Source organism: Dreissena polymorpha, chromosome 6 (genome assembly GCF_020536995.1).
Source record: "Dreissena polymorpha isolate Duluth1 chromosome 6, UMN_Dpol_1.0, whole genome shotgun sequence".
In the NCBI taxonomy this organism is placed as follows: domain Eukaryota; kingdom Metazoa; phylum Mollusca; class Bivalvia; order Myida; family Dreissenidae; genus Dreissena; species Dreissena polymorpha.
This window is the reverse complement of record NC_068360.1, coordinates 93,627,646-93,653,757: the sequence shown is the minus strand read 5'-3', so window position 1 is coordinate 93,653,757 and position 26,112 is coordinate 93,627,646. Positions and strand designations below refer to the sequence as shown.

The 26,112-nt window shown below is 36.0% G+C and overlaps 1 protein-coding gene and 1 long non-coding RNA gene across 3 annotated transcripts; both read left to right on the top strand.

Moving 5' to 3' along the window:
* Window positions 1-1,131: 1,131 nt before the first annotated feature.
* Window positions 1,132-17,995, top strand: LOC127833441 (uncharacterized). 2 transcript variants are annotated; one of them, XR_008027414.1, is made up of 8 exons: window positions 1,132-1,318; window positions 5,520-5,711; window positions 6,357-6,431; window positions 7,770-8,003; window positions 9,260-9,613; window positions 11,689-11,753; window positions 15,365-17,645; window positions 17,774-17,995. It is a non-coding gene; the product is annotated as an uncharacterized LOC127833441 (long non-coding RNA). The 2 variants fall into 2 exon arrangements; XR_008027413.1 differs by having other exon boundaries at window positions 15,365-17,995.
* Window positions 17,996-21,365: 3,370 nt separating this feature from the next.
* LOC127833440 (uncharacterized) lies at window positions 21,366-24,237 on the top strand. The gene is made up of 2 exons (XM_052358709.1): window positions 21,366-21,520; window positions 22,193-24,237. Exons 1-2 carry the CDS (start codon window positions 21,502-21,504, stop codon window positions 22,993-22,995), a joined length of 822 nt encoding a protein of 273 aa, XP_052214669.1. The 5' UTR covers window positions 21,366-21,501; the 3' UTR covers window positions 22,996-24,237.
* The last annotated feature ends 1,875 nt before the right edge of the window (window positions 24,238-26,112 follow it).

The window sequence follows — 26,112 nt, the reverse complement described above, 5'->3', positions numbered from 1 at the left end:
ATACTTATGATAGTGATGGTGGACCGGTGGTAGAAGGGGTTAAGCTATTATGCTTGGTAATAAAAACATGTTTTGCGTTTCTCATGGTTGAGCTATAATTATTGCCAGTGATCATAATTCATGCGCCTGAAATGTGTAAGACTGACTCTTGACACTAAAAAATGATGCTGATGGAGGTGGACGCACACGTGGTAGTGGTAATGTTTTGTGTTTTTCATGGTTGAGCTGTAAGTCTTGCCCATGAAATGTGTAAGACTGACTCTTGACACTCAAAAATGATGATGATGTGGGTGGTAGTGGTGAAGTCTTGTGTTTTTCATGGGTGAAGTATTATTTTTGCCCGTAAAATATGTAAGACTGACTGTTGACATTCAATAATGATGATGATGGAGGTTGTCATGGTGAAGTGTTGTGTTTCTCATGGTTGAGCTGAAATTCTTGCCTGTGAAATATTTAATACTGACCTTTAATAATGATGATAATTTGGGTAAAAGGGGTGATGTCTTGTGTTTCTAATGGTTGGTGTATTATTTTTGCCTGCGAAATTTGTACGACTGACTTTTGAGCCTCAGTAATGATGATGGTTATGTGGTAGTGATGATGTCTTGTGTTTTTCATGGTTGAGCTGTAAGTCTTGCCCATGAACTGTGTAAGACTGACTCTTGACACTCAAAAATGATGATGACTGAGGTGGTAGTGATGATGTCTTGTGTTTCTAATGGTTGAGCTATAATTCCAGCGTTTTTCCTCTTTATTAAGTTAGTACCGTAAATTGGCACCATATCCAATGCAACAATTCTTCCCAATATCAAAATGAAATTTCCCAATTCAAATAATCAAATTCTTAATTCGCAGGAAATAATTTGGTGATGTTTGCTCTTTTGTTTTACCAGGAAAGTTGAGTTTAACCGGAATCAGTGCTTGTTAACCGACAGGGGAAGTAACTGCAGCAACTGTTGATGACGATATATCAATTGGTTCCCGTTGTTTGAATACTCCTGTACTCGATAAGGGGAACCTCATTGTGTCACACCGGTCTTACTGACAATAACAATAACGTAGTGACGTCACCATCTATGTATAGAATGGGGGAACCTTAATAAAAAACGCAACACATTTTCGCGAATTACCAGCAACGATGGCGTCGCATAATTCGAAGTGTTATCGCCAGAAAATAAACAAATAACAACGGTCGATATGTTGTAGATTGTGATTTTTAAAATATTTTACTTTCTTATAAATTGAGCAAGCAGACCATGTCTGAACACGAGAATTCATGTGTTCTCTGCAGTTTAAATTTGTATTATTCTCAAATCCGGTAATTCCTTTTGTGAAGTGGAATAGCTGATGTTCCAAACAGAGATTATTATATAGCATAGTTTGGTAGAGAGTTGAAATTTAAATTGCGATGTTTATGTTATTAGCACATCTATTATTTGAAAATAAATTATGAGCTATTGTCATCACCTTGGCGTCGGCGTCCGGTTAAGTTTTGCGTTTAGGTCCACTTTTCTCATAAAGTATCAATGCTATTGCATTCAAACTTGGTACACTTACTTTCTATCATAAGGGGACTGGGCAGGCACTATTAGATAACTCTGGCTTGCATTTTGACATAATTATGTGCCCTTTTTATACTTAGAAAATTTAAAATTTTGGTTAAGTTTTGTGTTTAGGTCCATTTTATTCCTTAGGTATCAAAGCTATTGCTTTCATACTTGCAACACTTACTTACTATCATAAGGGGACTGTGCAGGCAAAGTTATGTAACTCTAACTGGTATGTTGACAGAATTATGTGCCCTTTTTATACTTAGAAAATTGAAAATTAGGTTAAGTTTTGTGTTTAGGTCCACTTTTTTCCTAAAGTATTAAAGCTATTGCTTTCATACTTGCGATTTTACTAACTTTCGTAAGGGGACTGTGCAGGCAAAGTTATGTAACTCTGACTGGCATTATGACGGAATTACAGGCTTTTTCCGCTCCTTTTTGGGAAAACGCCACACTGTAATTTTAGGAATTTCGCGTCGTGAAAGCCCCAATTTAGGGAAAAAAAATAATCGCAAAATTGGCTCAATTGGGAAAAAATATCGCATGTAAATAGTGTTTCTTATATTTCAAAGAAGCCGTTAACTGGTAAATAACGACTATTTTGATAACTTATTATTAAGATTTTACAAAATATTATGAACATGTGTGATAAGTGCAGGTTTTTTAAATATGAATTTGGGGAAAAGGCCTGGCCTTTTTTTAGTTGAAAAATATCGAAATTTGAGGAAAATAAGGAAAGTCTTAAATAATCATTAACATATTAACAGTTTTTAAAACAAAGGCAACAGATAATTTAATTATGCAATACTTTCTATTTTCTACACCGGATCAGGTTAATTTATATATATTAAGGTTAAAAAAAATATAAAAAAATGTTTTTTTGGAATTGGGAATTTTTTTTCTATTGAGAAAAAACAACCAGATTTGCATTGGGAATGGGGCCGAATTTCGGATCAGTGGCATAGGGCGGAAAAAGCGTGAATTATGGGCCCTTTATACTAAAAAATTTGGTTAAGTTTTGTGTTTTGGTCAACTTTACCCCTAAAGTATCATAGATATTGCTTTCATACTTGAAACACTCGCAAACTATTATAAGGCGACAGTAAAGGACAAGTTGCATAACTCTCGTTGTCATTTTTACGGAATTATGGCCCTTTTTTTACTTAGTAACTTTGAATATATGGTTGCATTTTGTGTTTAGATCCACTTTACTTCTAAAGTATCAAGGCTATTGATTTTAAACTTCAAATACTTTCATGCTATCATGAGGGTACTGTACCTGGCAAGTTGAATTTTACCTTGACCTTTGAATGACCTTGACTCTCAAGGTCAAATTATTACAAATTATTAAATTTTGCTTAAATTGCCATAACTTCTTTATTTATGATTAGATTCGATTGATACTTTGACAAAACAACTCTTACCTGACATACCACAATAGACTCCACCCAAACCATCCCCCACGTCCCCCGAACCCCCCCTCGAATCCCCCCCTAAATCCCCCCCCCCATTATTTTTTTTAAAATAAAAGTTCATCTAATAAATGACCACCACACCCTCACACTATACCCCCCCAACCCCCACCCCCAAACAATAATTTGTATGCCCCCAGTAGGGTGGCATATAGCTGTTGAACTGTCCGTCAGTATGTCAGTCAGTCTGTCCGTCCGTCCGAAAAAAACTTTAACATTTGCCATAACTTTTTCACTTTTGAAGATAGCAACTTGATATTTGGCATGCATGTGTAACTCATGGAGCTGCACATTTTGAGTGGTGAAAGGTCAAGGTCATCCTTCAAGGTCAAATGTCAAATTTATGGTGTCTGTCCGTCCGAAAACTTTAACATTGGCCATAACTTTTTCAATTTTGAAGATAGCAACTTGATATTTGGCATGCGTGTGTATCTCATGGAGCTGATCATTTTGAGTGTTAAAAGGTGAAGGCCAAGGTCATCCTTCAAGGTCAAATGTCAAATTTATGGTGTCTGTCCGTCCGAAAACTTTAACATTGGCCATTATTTTTTTAATATTAAAGATAGCAACTTGATATTTGGCATTCATGTGTATCTCATGAAGCTGCACATTTTGAGTGGTGGAAGTTCAAGGTCAAGGTCGTCCTTCAAGGTCAAAAACAAATATAAAAAAATCAAAGCAGCGTTCTCATGAAGCTGCACATTTTGAGTGGTGGAAGTTCAAGGTCAAGGTCATCCTTCCATTTCAAGGTCATTCTTCAAAGTCAAAGGTCAATTTTTTTAATTTCAAAGCGGCGTTATCATGAAGCTGCACATTTTGAGTGGTGGAAATTCAAGGTCAAGGTTATCCTCCAAGGTCAAGGTCATCCTTCAAGGTCAAATGTTAAAAAAAATATTTCAAAGCGGCGTTCTCATAAAAAACAAGATGTCATGGTTGAGCTGTAAGTCTTGCCCATGAAATGTGTAAGACTGACTCTTGACACTCAATGATGATGACACATTTCATGGGCAAGACTTACAGCTCAAGCATGAGAAACACAAGACATCTCACCACTACCACCTCCATCATCATCATCATCATTGTGTGTCAAGAGTCAGTCTTACACGTTTCATGAGCAAGACTTACAGCTCAACCATGAGAAACACAAGACATCACCACTACCACCTCCATCATCATCATCATCATCATTGAGTATCAAGAGTCAGTCTTACACGTTTCATGAGCAAAACTTACAGCTCAACCATGAGAAACACAAGACATCATCACTTCCACCTCCATCGTCACTAAGACTGACTCTTGACACGCAATAATGATGACGATGGAGGTGGAAGGGATGATGTCTTGTGTTTCTCATGGTTGAGCTGTAAGTCTTGCCCATGAAATGTCTAGGACTGACTCTTGACACTCAAAATGATGATGCGTGTGGACGTGGTGAAGTCTGAAGTTTTTCATGGGTGAAGTATTATTTGTACCATGAAATGTGTAAGACTGACTCTTGACCCTCAATAATGATGATGATGATGATGATGATGGAGGTGGTATTGGTTGAGTCTCGTTTTTCTCATGTTTAAGCTGTAATTCTTGCCCGTGAAGTTTGTAAGACTGACTCTTGACCTTAAATAATGATGATGATGGTGGTGGTAGTGGTGATGTCTTGTGTTACTCGTGATTGAGCTGTTATTCTTGCCCGTGAAATGTGTAAGACTGACTCTTGACTGTCAAGTATGATGATGATTGAGGTGGTAGTGTTTATGTCCTGTGTTTTTCATGGTTGAAGTATTATTTTTACCAGTGAAATGTGTAAAACTGACACTTGATATTCAATAATGATGATGATGAAGGTGGTAGTGGTGGTGCATTGTGTTTGTCATGGTTGAACTGTATTTTTGCCAATGAAATGTGTGAGACTGACTCTTGACACTTATAAAAGGATGATGATAGGGGTGGTAGTGATGAAGATTTGTATTTCTCATTGTTGAGCTGTAAGTCTTGACTGTGAAATTTTTAAGACTGACTATTGACCTTACATTATGATGATGATGATGGAGGTGGTAGTGGTGATTTCTTGTGTTTCTAATAGTTGAAGTATTATTTTTTCCCGTGAAATATGTAAGACTGACTCTTGATATTCAATAATGATGATGATGGAGGTTGTAGTGGTGATGTATTGTGTTTCTAATGGTTGAAATATTATTTTTGCCTGTGAAATATGTAAGACTGACTCTTAAATTTCAATAATGATGATGATGTAGGTGGTAGTGGTGATGTTGTGTATTTCTTATAGTTGAGATTAATTATTTCCTGTGAAATTTGTAAGAGTGACTCTTGACACTCAATTATGAAGATATTCTTTTGCTTGTGAAATGTGTAAGACTGCTTTGTGTTTGTCAATAATAATGGTGATGTTAAAGGCAGAAGTGGCCGTGTTTTGTGTTGTTCATGGTTATACTAAGAAAAAAAGATGTGACAACCTTTCATACACAATGTTCTTTTGCAGGTGATGAGCTGTACAGGCATGTGTCTGGAGTGGTAAGTGGAGTGAAAGTTGTCACCAAGGGTAACACGCAGGATCTACCTTGCAGAATTTCATGGCAGCGGCATTGGTGGCCATAGTGGATGTAATAAGACGAATGATGCAATGAAGATTCGATATTGGTGGCCTAAGATGGGCACTGATGTTCGGGATTATGTAAGTTTTTGTTTCGAAATAACGATTGTTTGACAAGGCTGAATTTGTAAAATACGTGGTTTTCCATCAGAAATGTACTTAGTATCATTCATTACTTAGATAAAACAAAAGTCTTCTGTAGCCTAGACAGGGCTCAACATTAATGGTTGTCCTATTTCCCCTGGCAAGTAAAAGTTGGGTCCGGGCAAGTGATTTTATAATCTAGTTGCCCGCCCAGGCAAGTGCAAAAAAGAACAAAGAGCATTTAATTTAGACTTTAATTGCTGTGATCATTTTGTTAAATGTGCAAAAATAAAAAAGTTTTGTGGTGTATCATTTTGATCTTTATTAAAAAATATGAGGTTTACAGTTAATGTGATATTTCATGTTTGGGCAAGTGGCTTTACGTTCAGGGCAAGTAGATTTTCTAAGATCACACTTTGGAAACAAAACAACCATTGAGAACTTTGTTGTATTTCTGTCTGTTCATCTACTGTTCAACTGCTTTATCCACTTAAGCTCATCCCCATTTGAACTGCTGTAGAATACTTCCCAAATTCAAGAATTGCTTTCTGTCTACTTCCATTGCAAGTGACAGATAAGTACTAAACAAATGTACTTTATAGTTAATAATACATTTTTGAATAATTTTGGACATCTTTTTAGGTGAGTAAATGTATCCATTGCCAGAAATCCGACCCCATGAAGCCCCCCAAAAAGCCGGAGCTGAAATCGATTCATGTAAGTTTTATAATGTTTCTACTTTGTAGAACTGCTTTTTGTAAAGCGGAATGTATACTAAATCTTTACACTTTTTAAAATGTATTTTAAGAACACAAATTTATAACCTCCAAACATTCAGGAGTTTGTTTTCCAATATTTGACCTTTATACATCATTTACCTCAATATAAGTCTTTACAATGGAAAACAAAAATATATGAAACTATAATTTTCACTGCTTTATTAAAATGACTGGGCATTTCTGTGTGTATGGGACAGTATTTAGGGTAAGTCCCTATAAATGACTTCACAAAAATCAAAAATACCCGTATATTTCCACCCAACTATGCGCTGACGTAGTATACCTGACTAAAAACTTGGTTGCCATGTAAAAAAACAAACAACAACAATCAAGCCCCTTTTTAATTCATAATATTGGTCTGGTAATGTATGGTAAGTATTTGGATATTTGAGACTTTACTATTGTTTGTCTACTACATTTTTTTCTTAAGAGTTGTTATAGCTGGGATGTGCAATGTCGTTAACTTTGTAGCAGTTGAGGTGCTATTTTGATTTTGAAAAAAAAACAACATTTTTTTAATTCAAATGAATTTAAGAATTTATTTAATACAAGAATTAATAAGCTATTGTAATACATACAAATGTTGATGCTACAATGAAAGGTGTCAAATTAAAATATATACATCTGTTTTTTTTCCTTCTTTGAGACCCGCGAAATAATGGCCCTTTCCACTAGATGTAATTTTCCCCAAAACAATGAAATCTATAACACAATTTTTTAAACCTTTAATTATATTAGTTAACCTGATCCAGTGTAAAAAAAGAAAAAAATCGAATAATTAGATTATATGTTGCCATGAATTTATTTTAAAAACATTACAATATGCTTAAAATGATTTTTTAAGACTCCTTATTATTCCCTAAAATCCAGCGTTTCGCGCATTTTTTCCCCTCAAAAAAGACCAGGCTCTATCCCCAAAATCAGAAAAAAACTGTAAATGTATACATGAACATTTTAGCATTTTCAATTCATAATAAAAACAGGTTTATGAAATAAAAAATATGGATTTAAAGATAAATGGACACTCCACCCTAAACAAAAGAAATATAATGCCTTTGCTATCGGAGTCATTAAAACACTATGCCGATTTAAATTAGGATGAAGCATGTTTCTGAGGTATTTGAGTTGTTGCTGTTCTTTTTATTATTTAAATATTTTGAAATCATATTGAGACTTTGAACACTATCAAGTGTGTCCTTGCATTCTAAGATCAACTATCTTTGAGAGGTTTTATGACATTGTCAGAAACATATATTCAACCTTTTTTTGTTTGCAGGTGCAACAGCCTTTTGAGTTGGTTGGTTGCGACTTAATGGGACCATTCACGGAGACACCAGCTGGCAACAAATACATCTTTACAGAAACAGACTACTACACAAAATGGGTTGAAGCCTTTCCAATACCCAGCAAGACAGCTCAGGACGTTGCCAAATGTATCAAAAAGCTTGTATACAGGCATGGAGCCATGAAGGCAATTTTAACTGACCAGGGCAGGGAGTTTATCAACCAGGTACATGTGTTTGTATTTAAAAACTGTCCTTTTGTCACCCCCCTCAGTTCTAAAATAATGTTAGCTCAAATGTATATCCAACATGCTGTTTGTAGGTGTAATAGATTAAAGAGCATGTTCACCATTTAGTTTATTATTACATTTGTATGCCAAATAAAAATGGCAGTCACAAGTTTAGGCTTACATTGATCACTCGGGGCGTTTTATAACCCGCTGAAGGTGGTTGTAAATTGTTTTGGCATTTGTTTATGTCCGCAGCTGTTTCTTGGTAGCTATTGCATGGAATTTTATGTTTTGTCATATTGCTGGTATGCATGCATAAAAATATTGACTTGGTAACTCAAGAATTAAGCCCAATTGAATGAAAGTGAGGAACTTTGTTTGTCTGAAGTATCCTCTCAGTAACGCTCGATTGGTCATTGTTGGCTGGGGTACTACTTACATGTACCCCATGTACTCTTAAGTATACTTACATGTACCCCGGGTACGGTAAATATACTAAAACGTACCTGGGAAATTTAACGCTAAATCGGTCGTTGTCGGCTTTTTTTTTAAATTAATAATATTCACATTCATGTCAATTTTCTGTACAATGGCCTCTATATTATTTAAACTCGTACTCAAAAAGCACGTGGACGCAGTTTTTTTAAAGATAAGTTAATTTAAGATAATCGGTAGCGCGTTTAACGACATCGGATTTTGGGCGGGAATACAACTTGGGTACAGTCTAATATCGACCGGGTACGATTAAGTATATTCACTGTACCCGGGGTACATGTAAGTATACTTAAGAGTACCCGGGGTTAATGTTAGTAGTACCCAAGCCGACAATGACCAATCGAGCCTCAGTAACTATTGAATATAATGAAATTACAAATTCTTCTATTCTGCCTTTGGTAAGTATTGTGTTGGCATTTTCTGTCTATTCATTGGTCCTTGCATCCTCCTCTCACTATTGTCCCTCCAGAGTTGTTTCTATCTAACTGTTAAATGGAATTTCATGAAACTAAAAATTATTGTGTTTCATTGATGTCATGGTGCATGTATAAATTCAATTGAATTCAACTTAGTTACTCCAGAGTCCTTGATTGTCTGGTGAAATTAAACAGTAGCCTAAATCTTTTTTAAATAGATGGTTGAATTTGTAAGATATATTTTGTACATTTTTGGTATAATATAGAATTTATCTGATTGGTTTGGATCATTATACTTTGTTTTGATAGCAGAATTGTATGCCATTTGTACAAATATTTCAGGTTAACAATGACCTATGCACCACATGGGAAATAAAGCATAACATGACAGCTGCCTACCATCCGCAAACCAATTGTTTAGACGAAAGAACAAATCAGACCATGAAGCGGAAAATATATTAATGTATATAGAAGAAACTGTCCTGACAACTAGATGTGAAGAATTTTATTATTGGGTTAAAGATTAAATAGATTTAAAAGGGGGACAAAAATGAACTGCTTTATTAACAGCTTATCACATGTCAGGCAGTTTATTGGTAGACCAAACCGTTTTCAAAAACCGAATGAGAAAAATCATCTGAAGAAAAATCTCCGATTCAACGATAAAGAGAGAACTTAAATGACCAGGAAAGACAGGTATTCAAAGTTATCATGTGTGTTCATGCATGATGCATGAGTATGCCAAAATAACAGCATACCGACCTTCATTTAAAATCAAAGTCCAATGTCTGAAAATGGGTGGGGTATAGTACTGAACTGAAGTTCTTTTAATTTGCTGTTGTCTATTTAGTTGATAAACAATCTAGAGCGAAATTAATTGGAAAAGATGTTTATGTTAATTAGTTTTATTATCGGATATAAATCATAATTTTTAATTCCCACTGTTATGTAAATATACACGCGGACCCCCCTTGTTTTGGCCCGTGAAACCGTCATTGTGTGTACCCTTTATAGTTCGGTTCGGCAAAAAGGTCAATAGCTGCAAAACTCCAGCTTTCACGTATTGTATGGTGTTTTACAATTTTCGAGCTGGAGACAATTCCTATGAGAAAACATATTGTATCGTGCCAGTCATCTGGTACACTCGCATCTAATTTCCAATTAGCAATGAAGGGCGAAAAATGTATTTATTGATAGTTTAATAATTAAATTTTTAATTTGTCAAATATAAACATGCAGATTACATTAATTTATTAAACGATACCTTTATAATTTTATGTTACGAAGAGGTCATATTTTTTTATTCATGACCGCAAATTAAATGTTGCAATGTTTTTCAAATGACATGTCAAGTGCTCGTAACACCGCCTTCAAAATTGGATCTGTTTCAACAGCTTTTTGTAACGTAAACACGTAGAATTTGAAAAATGGATTTAAGTATTTTTTTTACACAAGTGCCACTTTAACATTAGATTAGTTCATTGAAAGAAAAAGAAATTATCGATAATTTCATTCACAAATTTCTGGCACGCATGACGTCCTGCTCATTTGAATATCATGTGTGCAAACAATTCAATAAAAACAGTCACTCGCTTGGTAAATTTTCTTGTTTGTGTTGTAAATTTGGACTATATTCATTATTCATCTGCAAATAGTGCTGCATGATCTTTTAACCGTTGTTCAATATATACGGGCTATTGTTCTCACGGGGCAAGGTAATTTATAAACGTTTCATGATAGATGTTATTCAGCTACGTTTTCATACTGGCATTCCTCCTAACTCTGGGTGAGCGACAATAGTAAAAAATTAAAAAAAAACGCATTTTAGAGTTGTGGAAGCCATTCAGGCCTAGAATTAACACCGCTAGAGTTCGTTAAAACGCCTATATTAATTCACCGTAATTTTGTAAATTTTCGTGCATAATCTTTTTGCAAGATTCAAAACATTCTCATGTAGATAGAGGATATTTGTTGGATTCGGTGGAATATCGATTTTATTTCACGAGTGATCGTAGAAAACAATATTTTCACGAGTGGCGCAGCCACGAGTGAAAATATATATTTTCTATGATCACGAGTGAAATAAAATCGATATTCTATCGAATCCAACAAATTTTCTTTTTATTTTATGCTTTTTTTCACCGTTAATTTATATTGTTAATGATTTTAACTGGATAATTTCGCTTTATTTATGACGTCATTTCGTCGAAAAAATGACGTCATTTCACAGTCAAACAATGAAAAATATCGTTATTTTTCACTGTTATTTTTCACTGTTTAAAACAGTGAAATACCAGTTTTATTTCACTGATATTTCTCTATACACCACCGGAAAGCATAAAATAATATTGGTTATTCAAATAGTTACAATTCACCAGGTCCTTAATTTTTGTCAGTTTTAATACTAATTTAATGCAAGGCGACAGAAACGTACCTGAATTTTTGCAAATACATGTATGTGTTTTGGGATATACGAATATATAAGTCGCCGATGCACAGGATGGAGATGGTACGGGCCGGGGGAATAGGCACAACCTACTATGACAAGCAATATTCGGTGTCGTATGATGTTTACAACTACAATGATTGCCATTCATATTTTGAATATATATGAAATCTTGCCCTTAATTTAGAGACACAGGAACTTTTAAAATAAGCATTTTTAAATAATCCACACCAAAATTATGCTGTCTTTCAGGTTAATTAGCATGTTTTTTGCAGCCCTGAAAAATACATACTAGTGAATCTAATCACATGTATAATTCTTTCAGGTTAATCATCTTTCACTGATTGATGGATCAAATACAAAGAAAACTTTGCAGAACGTATTAGAAAGGTATCACATAAAACGTGTTTGTTATTGTCCCCTACTGGTGAAACCGGAGGGGACTTATGGTTTGCGCTCTGTTTGTCAGTAAGTCAGTCTGCCAGTCTGTCACACTTTTCTGGATCCTGCGCTTACTTTAAAAGTTCTCAATATTTTTTTCATGAACCATTGACATATGGCAATATGGAGATTATGCACGTCCTTTAATATTGTTCCTACATCGAGAATTCTGGTTGCTATGGCAACAAATAGATTAGAAATATTGCTGAAAATAGTCGATCCTGCGATAACTTTAAAAGTTCTTCTTATTTTTTCATAAAACTTGAAACATGGATAGATGGCAATATAGAGATTATATGAATGTCATTTTATTTTGTTCCTACTCCAAGAATAGACTAGAAATATTGCTGAAAATGGTGGAGTTTTACCGATAAGGGACTTATATTGCTTGTCAATAGTCTTGTTCAATATTTTAATTTCCATTGAGCTCTTTGAAGACCATGTTTGGTGTGTTATTAGCTCATCTGTTTTTTGAAAATAAAATGAGCTATTGTCATCACGTCGGCGTCGGCGTCCGGTTAAGTTTTGTGTTTAGGTCCACTTTTCTCATAAAGTATCAAAGCTATTGCATTCAATCTTGGTACACGTACTTATTATCATGACTGGGCAGGCAAAGTAAGATAACTCTTGCGTGCATTTTGACAGAATTATGTGCCCTTTTTATACTTTTTGTGTTTAGGTCCACTTAATTCCTACAGTATCAAAGCTATTGCTTTCATACTTGCGACACTTACTTACTATCATAAGGGGACTGTGCAGGCAAAGTTATGTAACTCTGACCTGCATTTTGACAGAATTATGGCCCCTTTATTCGTAGAAAATTGAAAATTTCGTTAGGTTTTGTGTTTTGGTCCTCTTTTTTCCTTAATTATCATAGCCATTGCTTTCAGACTTGGAACACCCACAAAGTATCATAATGGGACTGTACAGGACAAGTTGCATAACTCTTGTTGTCATTTTGACGGAATTATGGCCATTTTTTTACTTTGTAACTTTAAATATATGGTTTTATTTTGTGTTTACATCCACGTTACTCTTAAAGTATCAAGACTATTGCTTTCAAACTTCAAATACTTTCATACTATCATGAGGGTACTGTACCTGAAAAGTTGAATTTTACATTGACCTTTGAATGACCTTGACTCTGATGGTCAAATAATTAAATTTTGCTAAAATTGCCATTGATCAGATTTGATTGCTACAAAACAACCCTTACCTGACATACTACAATAGACTCCACCCAAACCATCCCCCATGCCCCCCCCCCCGTCCCCCGAATCCCCCCCCAAAAATTTTTTTTTCTTTTTTTTTATGAAAGATCATCTTATAAATGAACACACCCTCACACAAAACCCCCCCCCCGGACCCCCTCCCCCCATTTTTTTAAAACATGGTTAAAAAGAAATTATATTTCTTTTTATTATTTTATATTTTGAAAGACCATCCAACTATCCCACCCAAGAACCTCCCCCCCCCCCCCCATCAAAAAAAATAATTTTGTTTTCATTTGTATTTCTTATTTTTGGAAGATAATGTAATAAATGACCACACCCCCACACTATATACCCTTCTCCACCCCACCCCTCCATCTTTTTTTATTCAAGTATTGAGATAGGTCCCTTCACCTTTAAATAGAAAAATAAATGAGCGGTCTGCACCCGCAAGGCTGTGCTCTTGTTTGTTCACTGTCATAACCATACTTCCATCAAGGTTTTGTGATGTCATAAAGACTGAGGTGTAAATTTAACTCAAAGGGTGTTAAAGGGAAGCTCTCATTCGATTCATCATAAATTCAAAGTTGTAATTGGTTTGTTTATTTGCCTTTAAGGGGTGTTGCTGTAGTTTTGCTGATTTTTTTCCATCTAATAACTTTTGCTCAAAATTTATATTCAAGTACTACATACAAATACTATATGAAAAATAAAAAAAACATTGGGTCACCGGCCTTGTTTTGATTTTATTTACCATTTTATATGTACTTTTGCATTAAAACTGAAAAATCTCTTATTGCATAAAAATTATTAATTACCTATGAAATTGGCAACATTTTGATATTATATAAGCTAATATATATCATATACCATTTAATTAAACCACAAACTACCAAAAAATGGAGAACACAAGTTAAATTTTAAGAAATTTTAATTTTTATAATTTTTATGTCACCCAAAATAACGTCATTTTTTTACTATTTTAACACAAAAATGGAAGTTAAAACAGTTCTATCTAATAACTTTTTGCGAAACTGCTCAAATATGTTCATCTACGTATTGTTATCATAAAACAAAAATAAAAAAGGGGGGTCACCGCACTTTTAACAGAGATTTTTTTGTTTAACTATCCCTATCGTCTATGTCAAATTTCCTAAAATACAGCAATAAGGCGAAACCCAAGTACCGGTACATAGACTGTTATGCATAAACAGTATTCATTGTTTACAATCTTAATTGGGATCACAACGGCTTACTTAAACACAACACTAATACAATATTTAATCACAAACATAAGACCATACAGTATCAAACTCTACCTTAATCATCCATAACAGGGACTTGTTGACAGATTTCGGCATGTTTTGGGGTTTGTGATTAAATGCTTTGAATTTATTAATGTAAACAACAGGACTAAAGAGCTCCAGGAAAGAAACAATAGTGAAATGAAAGAAAGAAAAAAATAAGTAAAACAAGTTAACCGCACCTGGGATCGAACCACTGAGTACCTATTATGAACCTACTCGGTCATAAATGTGTGATGATTCTGATAACAAAACTATTGGGTTGTGATAATAGCATCGGTGTTGCCATAAATATATCCTCGGTTAAATAAACTGCCGCAACACTCCTTAAAGTATAAGTACAAAACACATGCCAGACTTTTGCCTCAGACACATATTCACGGTTGCCATTGTCAGTTCCACTGCGGATTCAATCTCACGGATGACCCTTTAAGTGTTCAAGTCCGTGATCTTATATATAAAATTATGTACTACGGTGTGACCATATGTTTTCACATAACTTTTAATGATATTGTTTTGAATTAATTTATTATGGTACGACACGATTAGATACTGAGCTGACACAGATTAATTCTAATAAGTGCGTACAATTTAAATTTTTAACACAAGGCTTAAACGAATCAGTACTTTCTGGTACAGTTAGTAGTGATGAGCTACATCTGTTTGATCGGTAGTAAATTTGAACATGTTCAAAATTTGTCATGGACAGGCAAGTGCTACTACGTATGACTATCGATATCTACAGAGACAATACGGACAGCTACAGACCACTAAGATTGCCACGAATGACGCCGGATCGAATCCTGGGCGTAGTATAATCCCGTGGCATATATGTGTGTGTGACTGAGGCATAATATAGAAGCATAAAGATATGCATAGAATATACCTTTTTTGTTGAAGCGCGAACTGTAAGTAAAATAAAAATGAAAGTTATATTACATTCCCAGTACAACATTTATGATATAAGTAAATTATAGATTATAATAAATAAAGGCAGCTTTAACAATGTAAAAATGAAAATATATGTAAAAAAATCGTATTTCAGCTAGTGCCATGAAAGGGAACACCGAGAATGTGACAGAACACAAAATCAAGGAGCACATCAGCTACCATCTAAAATACGCCCCAAACTGAAAGGAGGTGGCAAAAGATACATTGACAATTATCTTTAAAATGGAACATTTAGGATTCTTTTTGCGCTTGGGATGATATTGCGAATAAATGTTTTGTGGTTATAGGTGCAATCAAGCCTCTAAAAATAAGTTTGCTACTATATCTGTTGGTGATTGTTTTGGTTTAAACAGTCTTATTTAGCTCGGCGTTTTCGGAGAAAACCCGAGGTATTTTCATAACCAGCTCGCCGTCCGCCGTCCTCGTCGTGCTATACCCTTTACATTGGCTCTAAAATCAAAGTGCTTCCACCTACAACTTTGAAACTTCAAATGCAGATGCACCGTGATGAGTTCTACACGCTACACCCATTTTTGGGTCACTAGGTCAAAAGTCAAGGTCACCATGACCTCTAATATTAAACTTTAAAATGGCTGTAAAATCAAACAGCTTCCACCTACAACTTTGAACCTTCATATGTAGATGTACCTTGATGAGTTCTACACGCCACACCCATTTTTGAGTCACTAGGTCAAAGGTCAAGGTCACTGTGACCTCTATTAGAAAATTTAAACATTGGCTCTAAAATCAAAGTGCTTCCATCTACAACTTTTAAACTTCATATGTAGATGCACCTTAATGAGTTCTACACGCCACACCCATTTTGGGGTCACTAGGTCAAAAGGTCAAGGTCATTGTGACCTCTAAAAATGATCTGACAAGCACCCGTAGCCGAGCGTGGCACCCGTTATGCGGTGCTCTTGTTTACATGTATATTTTAACGTTTAATAACAACGTGTAGGTGGCCAAGATATTGTATTGTAGTGATCCATAACTTGTAAATAACTATGTGTTCTTACTATTTTTATAGCAAACGTGCTAGACACTTTTTAAAACATATAATGAAAATGTTACAACGAACATTTACATTTTAATACACGTTTGAAATCTCAAACTCCGTAATAGTCTCTCAAGACTATAGTCTCAAGTTTAAAAGAATGATATTTTTTGCGTATTAATGCCACCATTTGTGTACCTTTGCCACCCATCTATAGGACACCATTGGAAATAAGTTGCAAAACTTTCATGGGACATCCTGTGGTATATATATCATGTCTTGATTTCAACATCTTGTAACTTCTTGTTATTTCAGATCGCTGCCAAATATACTGACTAGTTACTTGTAACTGAATTTAACTGTTTAACTTTGACTGTGATATTTAAAATGTGATATATCAATGCATTGTGATCCAAAACCTCTGATAATTGTTTTCCAATTGTTAAATGTTTTCAATTGAATGTATTGTATGATCTGTACTTGTATGACATATACATGTATATATATAGCATCATGAACTGCTTGGTCGATTTCCATCAGACTAAGACTGTATTGTATTACTTATTTAAAGGACTTTTGTGAGCAATCCAGGCCCATTGTGTTCTTACTTCTTCATAACATTGCTTTGATAGATATGCCATGTGAATGTTATTAATTAAATTGTATTTCTATGCCTCCCTTCGAAGAAGAGGGGGTATATTGTTTTGCACATGTCGGTCGGTCCGTCCGTCCGTCTACCAGACGGTTTCCGGATGATAACTCAAGAACGCTTAGGCCTAGGATCATGAAACTTCATAGGGACATTGATTATGACAGGCAGATGAACCCTATTGATTTTCAGGTCACTTGGTCAAAGGTCAAGGTCATAGTAACTCAAAATAGTAAAATGGTTTCCTGATGATAACTCGAGAATGCTTACGCCTAAGATAATGAAACTTCATAGGTACATTGATCATGACCTGCAGATGACCCCTATTAATTTTCAGGTCACTATGTCAAAGATCAAGGTCACAGTGACTCAAAAAAGTAAAATGGTTTCCGGATGATAACTCAAGAATGCTTACGCCTAGGATCATGAAACTTCAAAGGTACATCGATCATGACTGGCAAATGACCCCTATAGATTTTCAGGTCACTAGGTCAAAGGTCAAGGTCACAGTGAATCGGAACAGTAAAATTGTTTCTGGATGATAACTCAAGAATGCTTACGCCAATGATCATGAAACTTCATAGGTACATTGATCATGACTGGCAGATGACCCCTATTGAATTTCAGGTCACTAGATCAAAGGCCAAGGTCACAGTGACTCGAAACAGTAAAATGGTTCCCGGATGATAACTCAAGAATGCCTACACCTAGCATCATGAAACTTTATAGGTACATTGATCATGACTGGCAGATGACCGCTATTGATTTTCAGGTCATAGGTCAAAGGTCAAAACAGTAAAATGGTTTCTGGATGATAACTCAGGAATGCTTACGCCTAGGATCATGAAACTTCATAGGTACATTGATCATGACTGGCAGATGACCCCTATAAATGTTCATGTCACTAGGTCAAAGGTCAAGGTCACAGTGATAAAAAACGTATTTTCACAATAGTTGCCACTACAACTGACAGCCCATATGAGGGGCATGCATGTTTTACAAACAGCCCTTGTATGAATTGACAATGTCTGTAGAGATCTGTAATGAATATACTTCTTGGAAGAAGTACATAAAATGTATTGTGTGTTCGTTTTCTTTTAAAGAAGTACATTTGCGACCAAATAATTATGTAAATATGTGGTCATTGGAATGTCTGTCAAAATCCTCTTTGAAAAATAACATGGGAAAACAAGGTTTTTGTTATTTCATTATTGGTTTGGAAGTAAGATTTTGTAGGGAGGTTGTACCCTTTGATTATCAGGTTGTATTTTGTTTGGAAGCTAAGTTTTAGGAAGGTTAGGTTTTGCTTGCAGGGAAGTTGCATTATAGTTATTTGGTGTCGGGGAGGATGGGGAATGGTTGAATTTCGGTTGCATTATAGTTATTTAGTTGTGGGGAGGTTCGGAAATGGTTGAATTTTGGTTTCATGGAGGTTAGGAGCAGGTTGCGTGGAAGTTGGGAGAAGGTTGCAGGTAGACTGCATGGTAGTCACTTGGTTAAGGAAAGGTTGTATTTGGGTTTGGAGGAGGTTCCGGAAGGTTATGAGATGGTTGCATTTTGGCTGCAGTAACGTTTAGAGATTTTAGTTATTTGGTTTGAAGAAGATTGCGGGCAGGTTGGGAGAAATTTGTTAAGAGATTGGGAGAAGGTTGTGGAAAGGATGTATTTTGGTTGAGATTTAGTTAGAATCCGACGTTGGGTCAACGTTGAAAAAATGACGACGCAAATGTTTGCAAAATCAGCCTCCACCCAACCTTCCCTCAACGTTGGAATCTGACGGTGGTGCAACGTTGGTACAACGTTGGAAAAATGACGACGCAAATTGATGCAAAATCAGCCTCCACCCAACCTTCCCTCAACGTTTGAATCTGACGGTGGTGCAACGTTGGAACAACGTTGGAAAAATGACGACGCAAAAGTTTGCAAAATCAGCCTCCACCCAACCTTCCCTCAACGTTGGAATCTGACGGTGGTGCAACGTTAGTACAACGTTGGAAAAATGACAACGCAAACGTTTGCCAAATCAACCACCACCCAACCTTCACCCAACGTTGGAATCTGACGATGGTGCAACGTTGCTACAACGTCAATTGTTTGCTGGGTTGATTTGTGTTCATGGGAGTTTGGGTATTTTTTTACTGAAACTTTTTTTCCATAACATATTAATCCAAATTAATGCTTTGTGGTAAAATGGTCGAACTGTCAGGAGACCGTTTCAACAGTTTGGTACCTTGGTCGCGAAGAACGCTGGGAACCAGAGTGCATATCCGGATCTGTCAAGAACAAGTGTTATATTACTGTTATTGTTACTTTTATCTGTTTGGATCCTGTCGAAGGCACCTTGATCGACGAGATCTACATCTACCTTTGTGTATAGGTAACCTTGTAGTAAAGTTATATTACTACAAATGGCGCTGCGAGCTCAAAACTTGGCGCATTTTTTAGCTCGAATATTATATATGAAATATATATAGTGGAGCTATCCTACTCACCCCGGCGTCGGCGTTTCCGTTAGCGTGCAAATGTTTAAGTTTTCGTACTACCCCAATTATTGTCATTGTCCCTTGACATATTGCTTTCATATTTTGCATACTTCTTGACCATCATGACCCCAACCTATATACAAGAGCAGACAACTGTATCAAGCATTTTGACAGAATTATGGCCCCTTTTATACTTAGAATATGCATATTATTGATAAATCTATGTTAAAGTTTGCGTACTACCCCAAATATTTCCTGTGTCCTTTGACATATTGCTTTCATATTTTGCATACTTGTTAACCATCATACCCCAACCTACAAACAAGAGCATACAACTGTATCAATCATTTTGACAGAATTATTGCCCCTATATGCATATAATTGATAAATCTACGTTAAAGTTTGCGTACTACCCCAAATATTTCCTGTGTCCCTTGACATATTGCTTTCATATTTTTCATACTTGTTTACCAACATAACCCCAACCTATAAACAAGAGCAGACAACTGTATCAAGCATTTTGACAGAATTATGGCCCCTTTTATACTTAGAGAATTGAACATTTTGCTTAAATTGCCATAACTTCTTTATTTATGATCACATTTTATTAATACTTTGACAAAACAACACTTACCTGAATACCACAATGGATTCCACCCAAACAAAACTCCACGCCCCAAATCCAGAATCCCTGCCCCGTCCCCCCCCCCCCCCGCCCCTCCCCCTCCCCCCACCTCCCCCCGCCAATTTTTTATTTTTTATTTGTCCTTTTTTATTTTTGAAAGATCATCTTATAAATGACCACACCCCACATTATACCCCCCTCTCACCCCCTACCCCCCCCATCGTCTAATAAATGACCACACCCTACATTATACCCCCCTCTCAACCCCCTACCTCCCCCTTTTTCCTTTTTTTATTTTTTAAAGATCGTCTAATAAATTATTGAATATGAACAATTTCCCCATGATGGCTTACGTTATACTGTCAAGCACCCGAATAGTCGAGCGCGCTGTCCACTGACAGCTCTTGTTATTTTTAAAAGTCAGATATTTTGACTCGGAAAATTTCGAGTCAGCCATCTTGAAAAATTTCAAGAATAATTGTCATCGTTTGTTTTCTTAAAAACTGCATACATATTTATTAAATGAGTATAATATTGATTGCAATTAAGCATCATTGATCGTATTAAACCGATTTCGTCTGTATTTGTCGGATAATTTGTTGACTTCGACGTTTGGGTGATTGAGTACGATTGCGTTCATGTGAACCGTGTACATGCCTAATCTGTGTTTTCTATTTTTAGGTTTTCCATTTTAAATGTGCGGGATTGCTTATGCCAATATTCATCACACGGCTAAATTTAGAGCAGTGTTTGTTTACATTGCCCTGCCGTATCTCTCACTGCAATTCGATTGTGATTTTGTCACAATTTCTGCAGTGGCAAGTTATTCAGTGTGGGAGAAAGTTAATCTCGTTGATTTCTCTTGAGTAGTTATAAACTCAAAGAGATTACTTATCAAACGAGTTATTCAATTCGTAATTTAATCAGGATTTAACTACAAGTGAGGTTGAATGCTTTCACTTGCTATCTATTACTCATTTTTATGGTTTTTGAAATATTAAATCATATTGCCACATTGCGTTTTTGTGTTTTTCATATTCAATGCCAGTTTCAAGTATAAAGGGATTTGAATATTTGAACCATGTAATTACCCCATATTTTCCCGATTTGCCATCTATATTTAGCCGTCCATTTGTGATATCATTGATTTGCCTATAGTCAGGCGAATAACCACATTGTTTTCAATTCTGTTTCGCGTGAGTAGTCTTTCTCTACTCATTGTTTTGCAAAAGTATCGCATTTTCATCATTATTAATTTTTATTGTAAAGAATTATCGGTGATATTGAAACTTAGTATCAAAAGTTCAAAACACTTAAAATCAAACAAGAATTAGATATAGACCGTTCTATAATCGATAAATTGACCGCCGCCATATTGTCAGTCACGTGACTGTCCGCCATTACACTGCTGCTAACTACTGCGAGTCTGTGATTCCGAAGACCACCAACCAACAAAAAAAACACAGCCTTTCTTCAAATGTCAGGAGAATATCTTGGTATGTAGTTGCTTGTGATTGCTCAAGGGTTGTGAATCTACCTGTAGATTGTATTTACTGAACTCAACTGTATTGTAAATCGGTTCTATTTTTGGTGCAATTCGCATAACAATGAAAATTGCTTGCAAATGGCCGGCGTCAAAATGATCGTTTGCAGTTCGTTATCTTAATCTTTGGGAAATCGAAAGTCATACGGTTTGTAAAATTCATGCAGTCTGATTTAAACAATTATGAACTACATTATATGAATGTATTACCCGATTTAGACTTTCAATTTAAATTATAGAAATTAGTTATCAATAACATTAAGTTTACTGTCAATCTGAAAACAACAGACGAATAGCCACAGTACATGTACTGCTGTACGTATGAAAACAGTACTGTAATTAATTATTTATACGCTTAGCCTATATTCTATTTGCTGGATGGAAGTAAATTGTAATGACACTGTACAAATAGCACTTTTCAATGTTGTCAATATCTTGGCAACTTACATGTAGCTGTTGTTTAAAATTGTGTTAGGCTTGAACCCACCACCACATGGAAATAAATATATGGTGTTCACCCTTTGTGTATCCTGTCCGCAGTTTCTAACCAAGACAATTAAATATTGTTATCACAATCCTTATTTCAAACAAAGGTGCCTGACATTTTTCAATTTATGTCTTTCAGATTTACCTCCACCTGACGGAGGCAGTTGGAGAAAGAATGACACCAAAAACTTGCCTAAGTTAGCGTATGAAGACCTTGTGGACTATCTGATTTTGTCAAAAGCATACGATGGGAAAATGATGAAATCCTTCAGAGCCTTGTATGGTTATAATTATGTCCAGAATGGCTGGATGGGTGACATTTACTCATGCACATCTAATGGCGTATACTTTTTGAAGTCAACAATATCGCCAAGTCAACCTGGGATTGGAAGAAATGACTATGATGCATGGGTGGCTGTGTCATCTGACTCTACAGTCTTGACGGGTCACTGTACTTGTCCAGCTGGAAAGGGAAGAACATGCAGCCATATATCTGCAATTATATATGCTGTAAAAACTGCTTGGACCCATGGCGTTGGAGGTAAAACATGCACTGATGAACAGGTTGCTTGGGGAAAAGGAGCATCAAAAGTGTTATGCCATGACAAACTCTCAGATATTGAGTTCAAAAAGCCCGATGCATTTGATACACCTACATTGGATAAGCCATCAAAATGTGACTTGCCGTTACCTCCTTTTAGACAGTTGGTTGACCACAGTGATCTCCAAAAACATGTTGAATCGTCATCTTCAAAAACAATCTGGGACTGTAAGCAAACACTGCTGTACAAAGTTCTCCATGCACCAGAGAGAACTGCAGGAATGAACAGAACTGAAGTTAATGAGACCAGTCATGGCAACCATAATGTTGACAGTACTAAGCCAGTGTCGGGATCTTTGTCGTGTCCGCAGTGCGATGTCACATTTCAAAAGTATGTGTGACAATGAAAAAGTCAAATCAATTCAACAGAAGACAGAAGCACAAAACTCAGACATGTGGATAGACAGTAGAAAGTTTAGGATTACTTCAAGTCGTGTCCATGCTCTACCCAAAACAGGCCGTGCTGATCCCAATAAATTTGTTGTGGGTCAGTTATATAACAGGTTCAAGGGATCCGTAGCTACTAGACATGGGCAAAAGTTTGAACCGGTGGCACGCCAATGGTTTGAAAAAACTTCTGGACAAACTGTTAATCGATGTGGACTTGTAATTTGTCAACAAGAACCTTACATTGCAGCAAGCCCGGACGGATTGATTGACAGTAACACGATTGTGGAAATCAAATGCCCAACAAAACCTCTTTATGATTTAGTCATGTCTGGAAAGTATGAAGTGGTGCTTAAGGAGGAAAAGCCATACTTGGACCCCAAAGGGAAAAATGGATATTACACCCAAGTTCAGGTAGCAATGTACTGCACAAAGGCTTCCCTGTGTAAGTTTATTGTGTGGACAAATGAATATCAAATTGTTACAGACGTGCCGTTTGATGAAGAATTCGTCATGCTTTTACTACCGCGAATCAGGAAATTTTACTTCGAGCATTTGCTCGTGCGTTTGTCTGAAGAATTAAGGTCCAACCGATTGCAGTTATTCTCTGAGTACAAGGAACTTTGTAAATGAGCGCCATATTCAAGCTAAAAAATGTGTAACAAAAGTAGTGTTGAAAGACTTGTTGTTTCTAGAAAAAGAAGACACTGAAAACTGTATATTTATCATACTTTATATTTGAAGTGTTCATGGACTTTATTTGACTGATGGCATGCGGATAACATGAATACACAATAATATCAAATCTGAAAATTAACATTATATTTTCTTATTCTTGTATATATAATACCTCATTAATGAAAGACACAGTCATCAATATAATAGTAATAGTATCAATATGAGATGCGTTCTGAGAAAATGGGGCTTAATGCATGTGGGTAAAGTGTCATCCCAGATTAGCCTGTGCAGTCCACACAGGCTAATCAGGGACAACACTGACCGTTTTTATGGTATTTTTTGTTGAAAGGAAGTCTCTTCTACACGCAAATCCAGTGAAGGTGGTCACTGATTAGACTGTGCGGACTGCACAGGCTTATCTGGAACAGCACTTTAGGCACATGCATTAAGCCCTGTTTTCTCAGAACACAACTCATATGTTAGAAAATATTTACATTTAAATAAAAGCTTACACTTTATTGCATGTGTTTTTTTAATGTTGAAATGAGTGCACAATGAAGCCTTTAAACCAGTATTGTTAAGACTTAAGAGAATACGCGTTAAAGGGCACTGGTTTATGGCTAGTACATCTAACAATACAAGACAATCATGCTTGCTCACAATCATCTGGTTGTCTTATTAAAGAGTCGTGCATGTTGCACAGGCAAGCTACAACCCTCAAAACTTTGTCAAGGTTGTGTGACTTTAATGATTTAATTTGCAATGTTGTGTTTAGAAGTCTGTAGGATTTCATCCTCATTATCGCTCGCTCAACATGTATTCTAACAGAAGCTATCCTCCTGGAATCGATTGTCTCTTGCTCTGATAGCTGTGACCTTCCTTTCATGAAAGCTGGTATATTGAGTTTCACGCGCCTTGCACAGAGCTCTTCCCCAATGGTAAAGCCTCTATCTGCCATAACTTCGTCACCAGGCAGAAGATAATTTAAAAAACCACTGGACTTAGTAATGAAATTGTCACTGGCTCTGCCACCATATAATGGGGAAATGAACATTATGAATCCATTAGGTGCGATAGCAACCAAAAACTTTGCTGTGTTGTGGGACTTGTAAGTGCTCCACGTCTGCGCACGAGCCTTCAAGGAAAACGGTCTCTGAATAAAAATCTCAGAACAATCTATAATGCAAGTCGTGCGCGGGTATGTCTCATCAAAAGATCCTGGCAGGGTCCTTCTAATGGTTTCACGTGGTAACCAGCATACACAGTTACTCAAATTATCTGCCATTATAGTCATCCACGACTTAAACATTTTACTTGCTAGTGGAGTTGACACTCCAAACCTTCTTGCAATGTCCTTAAACGACAAACCAAGACGTAGACGAATGAGAACTGCAATAATTTGATCGCCAACATTCAGTTTGTATTGCAACTTATTTGCAAATGGAGTCAAAGCACTAACAAGGGAAAGTAACACACTCAAAGTCAGACCTGTATAAAATCTGGCATCACTGTCATTTGATATTGTACCAACATTAAATTCCGTTGTTGTGTGTTGTGTTCCTGTTGATCGCGTTGACTTCAGGTATGAGTAGGCATGGTCCAAAACTACCAAATCTTGAGTTTGCGTACTTGTTTCAACAAATCGTTTCTTGCACAGCTCTGGTTGTGAATGGCAACACACATACACAACAGAACATTTCTCAGCAGTTGAAGACTCTGTGGTACTTTGATTAGCAGCAGCGCAAACTTCTGTTTCGGGTGCTAGCTCATCGATGTCATTCAAAATAGCTTCATCCACAATGTTTTTTTTGAATTTTGGCACCAATGGTTTTCGTTTCCATCGAGGAAATGCAATGAGCATACCTGAAAAACAATTATGAATAATAGTGATAATAATTGTAAAAATTAAAAATAAAACAATAAGGGTAAAAAAAAATAATGAAAACATAAACTATGTTTATTAGACAAAAAGACAATGACAAAATGATTGGACATTTTAACTTATAAAGCCTAAAACTATATATATATATGTGTGTGTGTGTGTGTGTGTGTGTGTGTGTGTGTGTGTGTGTGTGTGTGTGTGTGTGTGTGTGTGTGTGTGTGTGTGTGTGTGTGTGTGTGTGTGTGTGTGTGTGTGTGTGTGTGTGTGTGTGTGTGTGTGTGTGTGTGTGTGTGTGTGTGTGTGTGTGTGTGTTGTTGTATTTTAAAAATGTAGATGTTAATGGAACATATGGTCTTAATTAAAGACCATTTGGGTGAAACAATGAAAAGAATATAATTACTGAAACTAATCAAACATACAGGGTTTTGTTAAGGATGAAGGTTGTTTCTTTTTAAATTGTAGTATATTGCAAATGTGTTGTATGATGTTTAAAGAGGGTCGTGATTTTTGA